We start from the raw sequence: 20,284 nt of genomic DNA, 5'->3' as shown, positions 1-20,284 counted from the left end.
CCCAACATTCTCTCTGTTGGCCAGAAATGAAAGGGGATACAGATATGGAACTGAATTCTGCACTTTGCAGGAATTAGCTTATGCATTTATCTTTTTTTGTGAATAAGCCAGAAGGGATTTTCCATCAGGATGAGGAAGTACAGGTATTCCCACAGCTTCAGGTATACCAGTAGAAAAGCTAGAACCCAGGGCCAATTGGCTATCTTGGTATAGCTTTATGAAGACTGGTTCTTAATTCTTTGCCCGGTTGGCCATTTGTGCCCAGCAGAATAGCCATAGGCCTGATGCATTTGGGGGTAGACTATGGAAGGAAGGGAGTACCCTTGTTATCGCTGTCTAGTTTTTCTTCTGAAAAAGTTTTAAGAAAAGTTAGTCCGGATATTATTGATGGATGGAATTTATAATTTAGGGCAGGATTAGTATCTGTGGTTCCTTGTCCCATCCCCAGGGCATAAGGCATACTGCTTCAAATTCTGCTAATTTTTGTTTTCATTTACCAGATTGTTTTGGCTGTAATTTTATTTTTACTTCCTTTTCTATTACATGTTGACAGAGCAGACAGGACTTTAAAGCTAAGAAAAATTTAAGTTCAGTTTTTCTGTCTAAATATCTCAGTGATTGTTTATGTTGTAGCTTGGTAAAAGCACCAGCTACCTTGGTAGTTGGCAGCGTTCAGTGATCCCAAACCACACAAGGAGAGACGCTTGGACTTAAAAGGAATAATCTGAATGAATTTAGTGTTTTGAACTTGGAAGCAAAAGTGTTACTCAGTTTTTTCTTATAGCTGGATATCGAACTATGATTTATCGTAAGGCAGCAAAGAAAGGCCTCAGGGGAATGACAGTTGTATTTATTAATTACAAATTTATGGCTAAACATTTTGAGGAAAAATATCTAATTAAAGGAGATGTGTAGAAACGTGACCTTCTTGCTATCTATTTGTTTTGAAAGGCTGACCTAAATTTGTTTTTTCACTTCTACGATTCTGTTTTGTTTTTCTTTTCTTTTGGCTGTGCCACATGGCTTGTGGGATCTCAGCTCCCCAACCAGGCATTGAACGCAGGCCCCCAGCAGTGAGAGCATGGAGTCCTAACCAGGGAAGTCCCTTCTACGATTCTCTTAACAGTTAATCTACTGTTTTAGAGACAGTGAGGTTCAGTCTTCAGTGTTTGCGTCGGAAGTTTTCCTTCATAGTACAGAGAGACCCTCTGCCCCTTGTCCCTAGTTAGTTTCTTTTCATGAAACTTTGTCAAATAGTTTCTGAAAGCCATTGTTTTTCTCATTTTTCCAGTGATTTCTGTGGAACCAGTGGAATTTTCCATGATAATCCCAAACCAATGCTTTCTGTGTAAATTGATAGACTTTCTCACTGAAAGAGAAGAGCAATTACTGTCCTATGTTTGCTAGCAGTTACTTTGCTTCATAGTTGGATGAAACTGGGGATGTTGGAGATTATAGATTTGTACTTGGCATATATGAGGGGGAAGTGCTTGATGATCTTTTGTTTGGTGACGATATCTTACTGGTGAGAGAAGAAAATAAACTTTGATTTAGAGCAGGTATCAATAAACTACGGCCCATGTAGTTTTTGTATGGCCCATGAGCTAAGTAAGGATGGTTTTTACAGTTTTTAGTGGTTGGAAAAAAATCAAAAGAAGAGTAATACTTTATGCTATGTAAACATTAAATGAATTTCAAATTTCAGTGTCTACAAAGTGTCCGTAGAGTTTTATTGGAAAACACCATGTTCATGTTCACGTTCATGTATGCTGCCTATAGCTGCTTTCAGACTACAACAGCAGTGTTGAGTGGTTATGACAGATCATATGACCTGATGAAGAGCAAGGACTCTGGAGCCAAACTGCTCCTTAACGTCTCATTCTGAGACCTTGAGCAAGTTACTTACCTCTTTGTGCTTCAGTTTCTGAATTTGTAAAATGGGAAGAATGATAGTGCTGACTTCATGAGGTGATTGTGAGGGTTAAATGAGTTAATATACATAAAGCACTTAGAAACGTGCCTAGCACATGGTGTTCGCTAAGTGTTAGATGTTAGTTGATATCTAAGTATGTTAGTCGGCACTAAGTGTTGTAACATGAACTGGAAAAGATGCAGTGAAATCAGTTCCAATTGAGAACAGCTACAAATATATTAAGGAAGGATACGCATTTGTTAACAGTATGCTTCAGATCTCGACTCAGTGGTGTAGAAAATAGAGAAAATTAAGAGTCCACCACAAAGCATAGACAGTGAACATAATGTCTTTACATTGCTGCACAACGAAATGAGCATTGTGTAAAAGATAGCCTTTCTGCCATGCAGTGTGCCTGCCATAGGGGAGAATTATTCACTTGAGTTTTGAAATGAAATGTAAGATAAATTTACTTCATGGCACTGTTAATTCCGGTATGACCATTTCTGTGATTCCAAGTGGCTTTCTCAAGAGTCCTATCAGAAATATATTTGGCGTCTTGAATAGCTTGAACCTATCACTCCTGGCTGAAATAACACAACTTTTTAACGTTCAGGATAAACTGTCAGAATTTAAGAAGTGGTGTAAATGGCTCAGTCTCCTAGCTTGTTTCTCAACATTTGACTTTCCTCACCAGAGAGAAAAGAGTGAAACATTCGTCCGTCTAACTTTTTAAATTGTAGTAAAAAACACGTAACATAAAATTTACCATTTTAACACAATTTTAAGTGTTCTATTCAGTAGTGTTAAGTATATTTACATTGTTGTGGAATTCATTTCCAGGACCTTTTCATTCTGCAAAACTGAAACTCTACACCCATTAAACAACAGCTCTTCACTCTGTCTCCCACCAGCCCGTGGCAGCCATCATTCTGCTTTCTATTTCTATGAATTTGACTACTTTAGATACCTCATATAAGTGGAATCATCCAGTATTTTGCCTTTTTGTTACTGGCTTATTTCACTTAGCATACTGTTCTCAAGGTTCATCCGTGCAGCAGCATGCGACAAGAGTTCATTCCTTTAGGGCTTCCCTGGTGGCGCAGTGGTTGAGAGTCCGCCTGCCGATGCAGGGGACACGGGTTCGTGCCCTGGTCCGGGAAGATCCCACATGCCGCGGAGCGGCTGGGTCCGTGAGCCAGGCCCGCTGAGCCTGTGCTCTGCAACGGGAGAGGCCACAACAGTGAGAGGCCCGTGTACTGCAAAAAAAGAAAAAAAAAAAAGAGTTCATGCCTTTTAATGTTGAATAATGCATCATACATATAGACCACATTTTGTTTATCTGTTCGTCCATTCATAGACGCTGCTTTGCTTCCATCTCTTGGCTATTGTGCGTAATGCTGCTGTGTACATGAATGTCCAGATATCTTTTTGAGATCCTGCAGTTTATTCAAGATTCGATTTATTCTTTGGAATAAATACCCAGAAGTGGAATTGCTAGATCATATGGTAATTCTGTTTTTAATATTTTTGAGGAACCACCATACTGTTTTCATAGAGGCTGCATCATTTTACTGTCCCACCAACAGCGTACAGAGGTTCCAATTTCTCCACACCGATGCCAACACTTGTTATTTTCTGTCCTTTTTTTTTTTTCTGGTTAATTGATAGTAGCCATCCTAATGGGTATGTGGTAATATTTAATTGTAGTTTTCATTTACATTTCTATTCATCCAACTTCTAAGAGGATTGATCTTATGTAAAGTATCTAACATAGTTCTTAGTAAGGAGGCTTACTACAATTTTGGGGGCTATGTTTGATCTGAATATCTAGAGCTCTCTGACAGCTGTTAACACTTCCTGCCATTCAGGGCTGTATAATTGAGAGTTAAGATTTTTTTTTAACTTCTTGCAAATAAGGTGACAAACGGCCTTGATGTGGAACTTGACCTATTGATAAGGCATCCATTAATGAGAAGAATGTAGATCATGTCTTTGTAAAAGATGAAAGCTAATATACTCTTTTCCTAATATGAAAACCTTTTTATCGCTATTAAAATTTTAGCTCTCTTTTCTAACTATAAAAGAAATACATGCTTATTACCAAAAAAATCAAGAAAATACAGTAAAACGTAAGTTTACATTTGGAATACAACACATATTGTATGTGTACAGTTAATGTTGCTGCCTGTAGCTGTAGTTTTTACTGTTACATTCCATTGGTAACTAGTCTGCCGTTTTCCATTTTCCTTTTGATTTTCAATTGAGGTTCCCCCCCCCACCCCCAGTTTTTGGTAAAAGTCTTATGCTGCGAGTGTAAGAGTTTCTTTCATTTTTATGCTTATGAGAGAAATTGCTGGATCTTGGGTGATGTATCTATCAATTTATGTTTCTACTAGCAGTTTACAAGAGGTCTGGTTGTCCATACTTAATTTTGTCTGATTTCTTAATTTTTGTTCATTAAGATGGGTGTTAATGATACATTGTTGAGGTTTTACATTGTATTTTGCTCATTACTGATGAAGTTGAACATGTTTTCATGTTGTTTTTATTGGCTATTTATATTTTTCTGTGTAAGTTCTGTCTGTTGTCCTTTATTTTCATTGGTCTGCCTCTTTGTTATTGATTTTGAAGGAATTCTTTATATTTATTCTTTATATAATATACATATTATATATATACACATACATATATAAATATATACATATTGCTATATACAGTGATACATGCTTTTAAAATAATTAATTTCATGGAAAGTCATTTTATTTTAAATACAGCAGTGTGTACATGTCAATCCCAAACTCCCAATCTATCCCTCCACCCCACTCTTCCCCCCTGGTAACCATAAATTCGTTTTCTAAGTCTGTGAGTTTGTTTCTGTTTTGTAAGTAAGTTCATTTGTATCTTTTTTTTTTAGATTCAGCATATAAGTGATATCATATGATATTTGTCTTTCTCTGTCTGACTTCACTTAGTATGATAATCTCCAGGTCCACCCATGTTGCTGCAAACGGTATTATTTCATTCTTTTAAATGGCTGAGTAATACTGTATATATGTACAATATTACTTGTATATATGTACCACATCTTTATCCATTCATCTGTCGATGGACATTTAGGTTGCTTCCATGTCTTGGCTGTTGTAAACAGTGATGCAGTGAACATTGAGGTGCATGTATTTTTCTGAACTATGGTTTTCTTCAGATATATGCTAAGGAGTGGGATTGCTGGATCATACAGTAGCTCTGTTTTTAGTCTGGAAATGAGGGTGTTGAACTAAATGATCTCCAAGAATTCCAGTTCTTAAGTGAACATATCATATGGAAATCAGCATCATGCAGAACTTCTATAAATATTCTAAGCAGTGTATGTGTTTGTATGTATTTATGTGCATGTTTACTTTGAAATTTTTGTCAATTTGTGTGTGTGTGTTTCTGTTTGGAAAAAGTTTTTCAGGGAACTGTTTTTTTTTTGCAATGAATGTTAGATTTATTAAAGCTATAAATTAACAGAATTTTAAACTCAACTCTTTACAAATTGAACACATTTTAACAATCATTTTTAAGAGATTCAGTTTTTTCATGTAGCTTAAGATCCCTTGAATTTAAATTGCATTTATAAATTTTAAGTAAATTATGTAAATTAACAAATCTTTGGAGTACTTAACTCTTCTAAACCTGATATTTATGGATTTTGTAAGATTTTAAATACATTTTATAAGCCTAGATCTGTTATTCAATGACATTTTAAATTGAAATCACCAGTGTAATTTTTTAGATACACCAATATGAAGGGCTTCTTAATCTAAGCATTTAAAAATACCAAATAGGACTTCTCTGGTGGTGCAGTGCTTAAGCATCCGCCTGCCAATTCAGGAGGCACAGGTTCGATCCCTGGTCTGGGAAGATCCTACATGTCGCAGAGCAGCTAAGCCCGTGTGCCGCAACTACTGAGCTTGTGCTCTAGAACCCGCGAACCACAACTACTGAAGTCTGTGCGCCTAGAGCCTGTGCTCCGCAACAAGAGAAGCCACCACAGTGAGAAGCCCATGCACCGCAATGAAGAGTAGCCCCCGCTCGCCGCAACTAGAGAAAGTTGCAGCGATGAAGACCCAACGCAGCCAAAAATAAATAAAATTAAAAAATAAAAATACCAAATATTTACCTATTATGCCTGCACTCAACCCAAAAGTATTAAACTTTAGGCTTGATTTACTTTCTTTTCCCGCCTCCCAGTTCCAACCCACACTGTTTCCCTCTCTCTACCTCCCAAATAACTGTCTTATTTTTTAAACTTTTATCATATCTATCTTTGAAACCTCCCTGGTTCATTAGAACCTTTTCAATTTCACCTTCTCAAGCGATTTGAGGATATCTTTCCAAGTAAATTTAGAGCCATGTTCTCAGATTACTGAGGTGGAACCTTATGAAAATATGTGAAATCTAGAGCTGTAAACACCTGGGATGATTTTTTTCTCATGAAAAGGGGCATAACTTGAGCCTAGTTTTATAGGCTTTGCTAACAGTGACTCTGAGTCATGCCTTCCAAGTGGGGTGTTCTCCAGCCTGCCAGCCCTGGACTCATGTCCACATCACTGAATTCTCAGGTATGATGGGTGTGCAGTCCCCATGCCCAGGATGCTTCTGACTTATTTCAATAAATCTATTTATTGCTTGATTCTATTCTGTATTCTTTTATTCGTTTTATTTGACAGGTTACAATTTTTCAGTATTTTAAGCATTTAAGTATTTTAAAATAAAACATTTGGATTTTGAATGTCCCCCATGTCTTATCTGGTTTTATAGTCATAGTTCTAAGGTTATTCTCATAAGTTTTAACTTGGGATTTTCTAGAACACAAAGTTTATATCCTAAAAAAAAGTTACAGGGAGCACATAAACAGAGATTATGTGTATTTGGAGCACAACCCTGTCTTATTCACATATTATATAATGTGATACCTTAACTCTCTACTTGTATTATAAGCTTTTTGGCATGGACTTTGTAACAGTGCTGTCCAGTGGACATATATTGTAAGCCACATATGTAATTTAAAACTTTTCTAGTAGCTACATTAAAAATAAAAGTAACAGATGAAATTAACTTTAATAATATATTTTATTTAACCCAGTATAATCTAAATATATTTCAACATGTAATCAGTATAAAAATTGAGATATTTTGCATTCTTTTTTTCATACTGAATTTTCAAAATCCAGTGTTATTTTATTCTTAGTGCACATCTCAATTCAGGCTAACCACATTTCAAGCACTCAATAGCCACACGTAGCAAGTGGCTACTGTACTGGGTGATGCTGTCTTATACTTTTACAACTTAGTGCTAGGAACACAATTGTTGCTTTGTGTGAGAATGTGTGTGTTTATTATTTTAGTTACAGATTTCTCTCATTGAATAAAGTATAAGATATTTTAAAATTCCTATCTTTATTTTCTTTCTCTTTAAGGCCCTTCCTTCTTCCATGATTATAGTAGCAGTCTATTGTCCTGTGATAGCTGCTGTTTTCATTGTTCTGAAGATGGTCAACTATCGACTCCACAGAGCACTTGATGCTGGAGAGATTGTAGATAGGAACACAAATGATTTCACAGATCAGCGAGCCAGAGCTGAGCAAGGCAACTGTTCAACAAGGAGAAAAGACAGCAATGGCCCAAGGTAAGGAAACCCATGCCACTCAGTTTGTAACGATGTACAGTGATGCATGTGTACAATGATGTGATTATTGTGTCATGCCTGTTCTGTTTACCTGGTTTTAAGGCAGTGGTAGATCTTACCACTGTTGATACAGTGACAAGTGTGATTGTCACATTAGACCACAGCAAAGCTGACTGGCTATCTGGGGATAAATCAGTATCCTTGGCCTTGTTAATAAATAACATTTTAGAACAATAATAGTCATAATAGTGTAATAGTTATTCATACCAAAGACCAAAACCAATGGAAAACAGGTTAAAGAAGTAATAAAACATGGCTTTATAAATCTAAACATTTATTTTTATACATATAAATAAAATGTGTATATATATCTTAAGCAAACTGTGATAATATTTTACTTGACATTTATAATCTACAGTTTTCATTTTATCCATTGTAAATTTTTTTCAATTTTATGTTCTTACCTTAGAAACTTAGCTGTTCCTTCCCTAGATCTTAGCATGACTGACTTCCTAGGTTTCAACTCTGTGTAGCTGTCACCCCTTCCTGGAGGCGTTCCTGGAGGCTGTCTCAGCTAAAATAGTCCCCTACTGCCCTCAGTCACATTCTATCCCATTACCTTGGCCTCACCCACTTTCTCTTTCTGACAGAGGGATTTATTTATCACAGTCAAAAGGTTATAGTGACTTTATAGAAATAATAGGTGTCCCTAATATAATTTTTAAACAGTTGCTATATGAGCACTTGACATTTTTAAGCTCATACAGTCCTCAAAAACAATTCTATGAGATGGTTGCTGTTATCATCCCTGATTTGCAGATGTGGAAAGTGAGGTGAGAAAGATCAAATAATCTAGGCTGTCAAGCTCTGGAGGCGAGGCCATGCTTTTAACCACTATGCCATGTTTCCAGTCAGTATAATATGAAATATTTCAGGTTCAAGATATAAATAATATCACTAAAAGTGGGTACTCAATATCTATTAAGACAGGTAATGTTTCTGTATATTCTCCAGTGCACTGAAAACCTTCGTCCTTTTTGTTACATTTTCCTCCATCCCTAACATGATTACCCTGTTTGTTCATTGAACAGATATTTTACCTTATAATAATTTTGTTAATAGCATAAATCACTATCTGAAATTATCTTCCTTAATCATTTGTTTGCATTTATAAGCTTTCTGAAGGCAGGGCCTTGTTTTTCTTACAAACTATTATATTCCCAGGTTCCAGAACAGTGTCTTGCACTGATAGGTACTCAGGAAATACTTTGAACTACTGAAAATACTATTTCTGTGATAGTATTTTTTTGTTTGTTTCTTTGTTTTTTTATACAGCAGGTTCTTATTAGTCATCAATTTTATACACATAAGTGTATACATGTCAATTCCAATGGCCCAGTTCAGCACACCACCATCCCCACCCCCCCTGTGGTTTTCCCCCCTTGGTGTCCATATGTTTGTTCTCTACAACTGTGTCTCAACTTCTGCCCTGCAAACCGGCTCATCTGTACCATTTTTATAGGTTACACATACATGCGTTAATATACAATATTTGTTTTTCTCTTTCTGACTTACTTTACTCTGTATGACAGTCTCTAGATCCACCCACGTGTCAACAGATGACTCAATATCGTACCTTTTTATGGCTGAGTAATATTCCATTGTATATATGTACCACAACTTCTTTATCCATTCATCTTCGATGGGCATTTAGCTTGCTTCCATGACCTGGCTATTGTAAATAGTGCTGCAATGAAGATTGGGGTGCATGTGTCTTTTTGAATTATGGTTTTCTCTGGATATATGCCCAGTAGTGGGATTGCTGGATCACATGGTACTTCTATTCTTAGTTTTTTAAGGAACCTCCATACTGTTCTCCATAGTGGCTGTATCAATTTATATTCCCACAAACAGTGTAAGAGGCTTCCTTTTTCTCCACACCCTCTCCAGCATTTGTTTGTAGATTTTCTGATGATGCCCATTCTAACTGGTGTGAGGTGATACCTCATTGTAGTTTTGATTTGCATTCCTCTAATAATTAGTGATGTTGAGCAGCTTTTCATGTGCCTCTTGGCCATCTGTATGTCTTCTTTGGAGAAGTGTCTATTTAGGTCTTCTGCCCATTTTTGGATTGGGTTGTTTGTTTCTTTAATATTGAGCTGCATGAGCTGTTTATATATTTTGGAGATTAATCCGTTGTCTGTTGATTCATTTGCAAATATTTTCTCCCATTCTGAGGGTTGTCTTTTCGTCTTGTTTATGGTTTCCTTTGCTGTGCAAAAGCTTTGCAGTTTCATTAGGTCCGATTTGTTTATTTTTGTTTTTATTTCCATTACTCTAGGAGGTGGATCAAAAAAGATCTTGCTGTGATTTATGTCAAAGAGTGTTCTTCCTGTGTTTTCCTCTAAGAGTTTTATAGTGTCCGGTCTTTTACATTTAGGTCTCTAATCCATTTTGAGTTTATTTTTGTGTATGGTGTTAGGGAGTGTTCTAATTTCATTCTTTTACATGTAGCAGTCCAGTTTTCCCAGCACCACTTTTGAAGAGACTGTCTTTTCTCCATTGTATATCTTTGCCTCCTTTGTCACAGATTAGTTGACCATAGGTGTGTGGGTTTATCTCTGGGCTTTCTATCTTGTTCCATTGATCTATGTTTCTGTTTTTGCGCCAGTACCACATTGTCTCGATTACTGTATCTTTGTAATATAGTCTGAAGTCAGGGAGTCTGATTCCTCCAGCTCCGTTTTTTTCCCTCAAGACTGCTTTGGCTATTCGGGGTCTTTTGTGTCTCCATACAAATTTTAAGATGATTTGTTCTACTTCCGAAAAAAATGCCATTGGTAATTTGATAGCAATTTCATTGAATCTGTAGATTGCTTTGCGTAGTCTAGTCATTTTCACAATATTGGTTCTTCCAATCCAAAAACATGGTATATCTCTCCATCTGTTGGTATCATCTTTAATTTCTTTCATCAGTGTCTTATTGTTTTCTGCATACAGGTCTTTTGTCTCCCTAAGTAAGGAGACAAAAGACCTACCTAGAGAGACAAAAGGTAGGTAAAATACCTACAATTCCTAGGTATTTTATTATTTTTGTTGCAATGGTAAATGAGAGCGTTTCCTGAATTTCTCTTTCAGATTTTTCATCATTAGTGTATAGGAATGCAAGAGATTTCTGTGCATTAATTTTGTATCCTGCAACTTTACCAAATTCATTGATTAGCTCTAGTAGTTTTCTGGTGATATTTTTAGAACTCTCTGTGTATAGTATCATGTCATCTGCAAGTAGTGACAGTTTTACTTCTTCTTTTCCAATTTGTATTCCTTTTATTTCTTTTTCTTCTCTGATTGCCATGATTGGACTTCCAAAACTTTGTTGAATAATAATGGTGAGAGTGGACATCCTTGTCTTATTCCTGATCTTAGAGGAAATGCTTTCAATTTTTCACCATTGAGAATGATGTTTGCTGTGGGTTGTTTGTATATGGCCTTTGTTATGTTGAGGTAGGTTCCCTCTGTGCCCACTTTCTGGAGAGTTTTTATCATAAATGGGTGTTGAATTTTGTCAAAAGTTTTTTCTGCATCTATTGAGATGATCATATGGTTTTTATTCTTCAATTTGTTAATATGGTGTATCACATTGATTGATTTGCGTATATTGAAGAATCCTTGCATCCCTGGGATAAATCCCACTTGATCATGGTGTATGATCCTTTAAATGTGTTGTTGGATTCCGTTTGCTAGTATTTTTGTGTGGATTTTTGCATCTATGTTCATCAGTGATATTGGTCTGTAATTTTCTTTTTTTGTAGTATCTTTGTCTGGTTTTGGTATCAGGGCGATGGTGACCTCATAGAATGAGTTTGGGAGTGTTCCTTCCTCTGCAATTTTTTGAAGAGTTTGAGAAGGATGGGTGTTAGCTCTTCTCTAAATGTTTGATAGAATTCACCTGTGAAGCCATCTGGTCCTGGACTTCTGTTTGTTGGAAGATTTTTAATCACAGTTTCAATTTCATTACTTGTGATTGGTCTGTTCATATTTTCTATTTCTTCCTGGTTCGTTCTGGGAAGGTTACACCTTTCTAAGAATTTGTCCATTTCTTCCAGGTTGTCCATTTTATTGGCATAGAGTTGCTTGTAGTAGTCTCTTAGGATGCCTTGTATTTCTGTGGTGTCTGTTGTAACTTTTCCTTTTTTATTTCTAATTTTATTGATTTGAGTCCTCTCCCTCTTTTTCTTGATGACTTTGGCTAATGGTTTATCAGTTTTGTTTCTCTTCGCGAAGAACCTGCTTTTAGTTTTATTGATCTTTGCTATTGTTTTCTTTGTTTCTATTTCATTTATTTCTGCTCTGATCTTTATGATTTCTTTCCTTCTGCTAACTTTGGGTTTGGTTTGTCCTTCTTTCTCTAGTTCCTTTAGGTGTAAGGTTAGATTGTTTAGTTGAGATTTTTCTTGTTTCTTGAGGTAGGCTTGTATAGTTATAAACTTCCCTCTTAGAACTGCTTTTGCTACATCCCATAGGTTTTGGATCGTCATGTTTTCATTGTCATTTGTCTCTAGGTATTTTTTGATTTCCTCTTTGCTTTCCTCAGTGATCTCTTCGTTATTTAGTAGCGTATTGTTTAGCTTCCATGTGTTTGTGTGTTTTACGTTTTTTTCCCCGTAATTCATTTCTAATCTCATAGCATTGTGGTCAGAAAAGATTCTTGATATGATTTCAATTTCCTTAAATTTACTGAGGCTTTATTTGTGACATAAGATGTGATCTATCCTGGAGAATGTTCTGTGCACACTTGAGAAGAAAGTGTAATCTGCTGTTTTTGGATGGAATGTCCTATAAATATCAATTAAATCTATCTGGTGTATTGTGTCATTTAAAGCTTGTATTTCCTTATGAATTTTCTGTTTGGATGATCTGTCCATTGGTGTAAGTGAGGTGTTAAAGTCCCCCACTATTATTGTGTTACTGTCGATTTCCTCTTTTAGAGCTTTTAGCAGCTGCCTTTTGTATTGAGATGCTCCTATGTTAGGTGCAAATATATTTATAATTGTTATATCTTCTTGGATTGATCCCTTGATCATTATGTAGTGTCCTTCCTGTCTCTTGTAACATTCTCTATTTTAAAGTCTATTTTATCTCATATGAGTATAGCTACTCCAGCTTTCTTTTGATTTTCATTTGCATGGAATATCTTTTTCCATCCCCTCACTTTCAGTCTGTATGTGTCCCTAGGTCTGTAGTGGGTCTCTTGTTTACAGCATATATATGGGTTTTGTTTTTGTATCCATTCAGCAAGCCTGTGTCTTTTGGTTGGAGCATTTAATCCTTTCATGTTTAAGGTAATTATCAATATGTATGTTCCTATGAGCATTTTCTTAATTGTTTTGGGTTTGTTTTTGTAGGTCTTTTTCTTCTCTTGTGTTTCCCACTTAGAGAAGTTCCTTTAACATGTGTTGTAGAGCTGGTTTAGTGGTGCTGAATTCTCTTAGCTTTTGTTTGTGTGTAAAGCTTTTGATTTCTCCATCGAATCTGAATGGGATCCTTGCCTTGTAGAGTAATATTGGTTGTAGGTTCTTCCCTTTCATCACTTTAAGTATATCATGCCCCTCCCTTCTGGCTTGTAGAGTTTCTGCTGAGAAATCAGCTGTTAACCTTACAGGAGTTCCCTTGTATGTTATTTGTCATTTTTCCCTTGCTGCTTTTAATAATTTTTCTTTGTCTTTAATTTTTGCCAATTTGATTACTATGTGTCTGGGCGTGTTTCTCCTTGGGTTTATCTTGTATGGAACTCGCTGTGCTTCCTGGACTTGGGTGGCTATTTCCTTTCCCATGTAAGGGAAGTTTTTGAGTATAATCTCTTCAAATATTTTCTCGGGTCCTTTCTCTCTCTCTTCTCCTTCTGGGATCCCTATAATGCTAATGTTGTTGTGTTTAATGTCGTCCCAGAGGTTTCTTGGGCTGTCTTAATTTCTTTTCATGCTTTTTTCTTTATTCTGTTCCGTAGCAGTGACATCCACCATTCTGTCTTCCAGGTCACTTATCCATTCTTCTCCCTCAGTTATTCTGCTATTGATTCCTTCTAGTGTAGTTTTCATTTCAGTTATTGTATTGTTCATCTCTGTTTGTTTGCTCTTTAATTCTTCTAGGTCTTTGTTAAACATTTCTTGCATCTTCCTGGTCTTTGCCTCCATTCTTTTTCTGAGGTCCTGGATCGTCTTCACTATCATTCTGAATTCTTTTTCTGGAAGGTTGCCTATGTCCACTTCATTTTGTTGTTTTTCTGGGGTTTTATCTTGTTCCTTCATCTGGTACATAGCCCTCTGCCTTTTCATCTTGTCTATCTCTCTGTGAATGTGGTTTTTGTTCCACATGCTGCAGGATTGTAGTTCTTCTTGCTTCTGCTGTCTGCCCTCTGGTGGATGAGGCTATATCTAACTCTGTGATAGTATTTTTAATGACTACACTGTATTCCATTTTGTGTGTATATAGTACCTTAATTTAGCTATCTTGTTTTTAGTTATTTCAATTATTTTCTTATTTAAATTTGTGCTAGATCACTGTGATGTTCAAAGTTTAAATGACTAAATTTTTTATCATGATTTAGCAGAAGTAGAATTACCGGAAAGCTACACCCATTTTAAAGTTTCTCAATATATATTGCCAAATTCTGAAGATTTTTACCTTTTCATTACTGTGATCAGCAGTTTGAGGGCTTCTTTTTTCGTACTTTTCACTACACTATTTAGTATTTTCACAAACTGGTAAATAATTCATTGTTTACTTTTTTCAGTTTTTGGATTACTAGTGAAATGGAGCTATTTTTCTTGTGCTGTTCCATTTGTATTTGTTATTTTGTGAATTGTATATTTTTCTGTTGGTGGTTAGTTTTTTACTATTGATTTGAAGAAGATATTTATGAAGGATATCATTTTGTGTCAAATACTTTTCCTCACTTTATGGCAGTTTATTTATATGCCACAATTAATTTTTCTGTGATGTGTTCCATTCTATGAAACTTTATTAGTTCTGTCTTTTTTTTTTTTTTTTTTTTTTTTGGTGGTACGTGGGCCTCTCACTGTTGTGACCTCTCCTGTTGCGGAGCACAGGCTCTGGATGCGCAGGCTCAGCGGCCATGGCTCACGGGCCTAGCCGCTCCGCGGCATGTGGGATCCTCCCGGGCGGGGGCACAAACCTGCGTCCCCTGCATCAGCAGGCGGACTCCCAACCACTGCGCCACCAGGGAAGCCCCATAGGGTATTTTCACGTTCAGTTTTACTAGGTAATACAAGCTGTTTGCCAAAACGATTGTACCAATTTATACTCTCACCGTTAGAATGTGAAAGTCCTTATTGTTTCATATCCTCAGTCTTTGATTTTGGTAAGTTTTAACAGTTTGCCGTTTTAACAGTTAAGTGTTAGATGTGTCTCATTTTGACTTTAGTTAACTTTTCTGATTACTAATGAGGCTGAGCATCTTATCTCACATATATAGTCCATTTAAGTTTTTTGTTCTTTCCGGTGCCCATTCGTTTCTTTTTTATTTTTCTTTGGAGTTCTCTTTTTCTTATTGATTAAGAAAAATGAGTTTAAAAAAATATGTTCATTGTACTACTCCTTATTGGTTATGTACATTACAGACATCTTTTCCCAGTTTGTAGCTTGTCACTTTGCTTTTCTTAAGGTTTCTTATGATTATTATACATTCTTAAATTTAATACACAGTTTATCAGTTTTTGGTAATTAACAATTTTGTGTTTTGTTTAAGAAATTATTCCTACACAAATATCAGAAGAATACTCTCAGAAAGATTGTCTTTTTAAAGTTTCATGTTTCTTTTGTTTTCACATTTCAGTTTTGTTGGAAATTATTATGATCTGTTGTAAGCTAGGGATTCAGGATTTGTTTTTTTTCTTTATAAATAACTGGTTTAATCGGTATTTGTTAAACAGAGTATCTTTTCCTTGGTGATTTGCAGTAGTCATTTTGTCATAAATTAAGTTTTCATACATGGTGGGTATGTTTCTGGGCTTTTTCTGTTCTGTTGATCTAGTTTATGCCTGTGCAGTTACCACACTATCCTAAGTGCTTTATAACATGACTTTTGATACCAAGTGGGGCAAACCTTGTACCTTGTTCTTTTTCAGGAGTTAATTTGCTACTGTCAGCTCCTTGATTTTTTTTTTTTTAAATAAATTTACTTTATTTATTTATTTTTGTCTGCTTTGGATCTGCAGACAGATCTGTCTGCGCAGCCTTTCTCTAGTTGTTGCGAGCGGGGACTCCTCTTCGTTGTGATGTGCAGGCTTCTCATTGCGGTGGCTTCTCTTGCTGTGGAGCACGGGCTCTAGGCCCACGGGCTTCAGTAATTGTGGCACGTCGGCTCTAGAGCTCAGGCTCAGTTGTGGCACATGGGCTTAGTTGCTCCACGACATGTGGGATCTTCCCAGACGAGGGCTCGGACCCGTGTCCCCTGCATTGGCAGGCCAATTCTTAACCACTGTGCCACCAGGGAAGCCCCTCCTTGATCTTTGATGTAAACTTCAGAGTCTACTGGGCAAAATCTACAAGAACTTAGGGTTTTTATTGGAATTACACTGGCTATGTAGATTCCTCTGCTGAGAATTGGTATCTTTACGATATTAAATCTCTCCATTTATTTAGTCTTCTTTAATGTCTTTCAGTAAAGATTTATCATTTCTCCATTAAACGGCTTTCATAGGGCTTCTCTGGTGGCGCAGTGGTTGAGAGTCCGCCTGCCGATGCAGGGGACGCGGGTTCCTGCCCCGGTCCGGGAAGATCCCACGTGCCGCGGAGCGGATGGGCCCATGAGCCATGGCCGCTGAGTCTGCGCGTCTGGACCCTTTGCTCCGTGACGGGAGAGGCCACAACAGTGAGAGGCCCGCGTACCGCAAAAAAAAAAAAAAGGCTTTCATAGCTTTTATTAAATTTGACAAATTATTTTATAGTTTTTCTGCTATTATATGGTTTTTTCTATTTACCTTTTGATTTTCTCCCTTTAAATGTAGCAGTTTACTTTGTATCCAGCAACCTTATTAAACTCCCTTATTAATGGTAAAACTTTGTAGGTTATTTCTTGATTTTCTGTAAATGATGACAGTTTTATTTCTTCCTTTCTAGACCTTATGCTTCTTGTTTAAATTTTCATTGGGTATAACTTCTCACATGTGGTTAAATTGAAATAGTATTGGTGTACATCCTTGTCTTTTTAGGAGTGCTTTTAAGTTTCACCATTAAATAAGGTCTTTGTTGTAGATTTTTGCTTTCGACATCTCCTTTCCCCCACTCTCCCACTTGTAAATCTCCGTTCTGAACAAAAATGAACAGGAAAACAGATACACTTACTTCCAGAGCCTTTCACTATGCTTGCTACACTAGAGCTGTCAATTGGTTGCATGAATGAATGAATATAGTAGGACCGACTACTTGTGCTTCTTGTTGTCATTGGCTGTGGTATAGCAGCTCAGAAATGCTTGTTCAATCTTTATCTTAGAGAAAGAGTCAAAGCCATTAATGTATGTGTTACATTTCTAACGTTTCATCAGAGGAAATTAGCACACTGAATTTTGGAATTTGAATACAATTATTTGGAGACAAACCATATTTTTTTTCCGTTTCTCATTCAGTGATGCTTACAATATTGTAAATTAAGGATCCATTTAAAATATACACAGGTGAATTTTAGGCTAAATTTTCTGAAGATTTATTCTGTTTAGGAAGTTTGCTTTTATCTATTCATAAAGGAATGTTTATGAATGTTCCTTTGAGGAACATCGTTGTGATCTAGATTAGATTTGTAAATTTAGTACTGTGCCGGTTCTGTGAAGTTCTAATTAAAGCCTGAGCAGTTTATGATACTGATAATCAACAAATTAATTTGTGAAGTCTCCTTTATAATTCAGATCAAACCCTTTCTGCTTTTCTGCCTTTCCCTGTACCTGTTTTTATTTTTAAACAGATGAGGAAATTAAGGCATAAAGGTAGAGATTCCCTGAATTCGGTGTACTGCTTACTGCAGTAGACCACTTTGCTTCTGTGAGAATTGTAAACTACTTACTTCCCAGGTATGTGCTGAAATTTCCATTCCTGAAAATCTGCAAGTCTTGCTAATAAAGAAAATTCTTACTCAGTCAGTTTATGTTAGGACACCAACAGCTGACTAAAAGTTCTGCTCCTGAATTTGTAGAGAAGAGAAAGGTACAGTAAGTTTGCAAGAGGGTATATTTTTCTATAAAAGGAGCTGTTTGTTTTTTCCTTCATCTTTTTTTCTCCCTTAATACCTCCTTCCCACTCAATGTTGACCATTGAGCATTAGTTCTAGATTATTGTTTCTCCACTGGAGATGACCTTGCCCCCCAGGAGACATTTGGCAATATTTGGAGACATTTTTGGTTATCACAGGGAGAAATGCTACTGGCGTCTGGTGGGTAGAGGTCAGGGGTGCTGCTAACCATCCTAACAGTGCACAAGATGGTCTCCTACAGTCGAGAGTTATGTGGCCCAAAATGTCAGTAGTGCTGAGGTTAAGAAACCTTCCCTGGATAATGGTGTTTCTTTTGGTTTTGAACTGGAAAGAGAACTTTAATGCCTGCTTGTTAAAAGGCATTATTGGTGTCTTAGACTATAGCCTTTAGAGTTAGACCTGGTGTTCAAATCTTTTCTCAGTCCTTACTGGTTATGAGTACCTACATTCATGTGTGAAGGAGAAAAACCAGAAAGAGCAGATATGATAACACATTGTAGAGTGATGAGGAAGTATTATTTGTTTCCTCCCTTCCCACCTGAACTCCATATACCAATGACTTGGCTTATTTTGTTTACTCCTCTGAGACCTTAGGCAAGTTTTTACACCTTTCGGTTTTCAGTTTTTTCATCTGTAAAATGAGGATGATAGTATTTATATCATAGATTTTTAGGGGAATGTTTCATGAGAAAATGGAAATAAAGCACGCAACCCTATGACTGGAATGTATTAAGTATTTAGTAAATATTTGCTTTGTTATTAATAATAATTTTATGTTCCAATTATAATCATTTAGACTTGCTATCAGAAGTGATGTATAAAACTGGGTAAGATTGTCCATCAGCTGATGAATGAATAAACAAAATGTGTTCTATCCATACAATGGAATATTATTTGGCCATAGAAAGGTATAAAGCACTGATACATGCTACAACATTGATGAACCTTGAAAACATTGTGCTAAGTGAAAGAAGTCAGTTACAGAAGACCACATATTATGTGATTCCATTTACATGAAAAAACAAATCCAGAATAGGCAAATTTATAGAGACAGAAAGTAGATCAGTGGTTGCTTAGGGCTGGGGGAGGAGGGGTGGGAAGGGTAACAGCTAAATGGGTTTGCTTTTGAGATGATAAAAAGGTTTAAAAATCAACTGTGGTGATGGATGCACAACTTTATGAATGTACTAAAAATCATTGAATCGCACAGTTTCAGTGCATGAATTGTAAGGTATGTGAATTACATATCACTAAAGCTGATGCGTATAAACTTTATCCTTTCTGTGACATAGAACATTTTATTCCTTGGTCTTCACCTTGGCCTCCATCTTCTGATTTCTTTACAATCTTAATTAGAGAATGCATTCCAATGGAGTTAACAGTATTGCTGGTTATTACTCATCACTAGTTCAGTGGGTGACGGCTGCCTGTATATACACACTTGAGATTTTGCCAAATAAGAAAAATATTTCTCATTCTGATCTAGATAGCCGTGTGACTTAACACCAAATGGCCAGCAAATTTGGTCATACTCCACTTTTCTCACACAGGGACATTTGTATGCGGACTTGGCCATCATGTTTGTAACTGAGTTCCATTATGTTTTATTTTTATAAACGGGTAACAAGTTAGAGAGGTAATTTCCATTAGCTAACTGTAGCCAATGGCTTGGAGTTAGAAACCCAATGAGCAAGCAGGGACACGGTAGTTATGAGACCATTAATTTAAAAAACACACTAGAATTCAAACAGCTATAGTGAGAAGTACATAAATGGAAGGTGAACTTGTAAGCAGATTGTATTTTGCCTATATCTTTTGATTGCAGCTATTGGAATCCCCACCCAAACAGGCTTAAGGTAATTTATGGCTCACATTACCGAAAAGTCTATGTTTAAGGGATGTCTTCAGATGTGGCAATGTGCAGAATTTCAAGTAGCTTCATGACTCTGGTGCCCTTTACCAGGCTATGCTTTTCTTTTAGTTGGCTTCTTAGACAGGCTCTCCCCTTATGGTTGTAAAATGGCTACGGCAGCTCCAGGACTCATCTTCTCAGCATTAAGACAAGCAGATAGAGAGAAGTTTCTTCTCTCAACAGTAGAACATTTCTGGCCTGAGTTGGGTCATGTGCTTGTTCTAGAACTACTAGTTGCTGTGACCAAGAGATTGGGATATGCTGATTGACTTTGGCCAGTAGAGCTTACCCCTAAACTTGAGAGTGGGGTCAGCATTACCCACAGCCATATGAGAGATTGGGATGAGGTGATTCACCAGAAGAATTTGGAGTTGCTTTTTTTGTTGTTGTTAACCAGGAGGTTGAATTAGATGCTAGATGGTAAGATAGCTTATGTCCACAATAATGTCGAGCATATATACTAGAGCTTTTATCCTTGATAATAATAGCTAAAAAATTTATTGACTGACTTTGTATACCAGG

The 20,284-nt window shown here is 36.5% G+C and overlaps 1 protein-coding gene across 3 annotated transcripts in view; it reads left to right on the top strand.

The window, feature by feature from the left end:
- PCNX1 (pecanex 1) overlaps positions 1-20,284 on the top strand; it is a 171,014-nt gene that overhangs the window by 23,430 nt on the left and 127,300 nt on the right. For all 3 annotated transcript variants that reach the window (XM_060004314.1, XM_060004313.1, XM_060004312.1), the window contains exon 2: positions 7,378-7,586. In XM_060004314.1, the coding sequence (XP_059860297.1) occupies positions 7,378-7,586 (209 nt within the window). The remainder of the gene's footprint in view (positions 1-7,377; positions 7,587-20,284) is intronic.

The sequence above is a fragment of the Delphinus delphis genome, chromosome 2 (genome assembly GCF_949987515.2).
Source record: "Delphinus delphis chromosome 2, mDelDel1.2, whole genome shotgun sequence".
Classification (NCBI taxonomy): Eukaryota; Metazoa; Chordata; class Mammalia; order Artiodactyla; family Delphinidae; genus Delphinus; species Delphinus delphis.
Note: the sequence above shows the minus strand (reverse complement) of the source record. Positions and strands in the feature narration are given on the sequence as shown.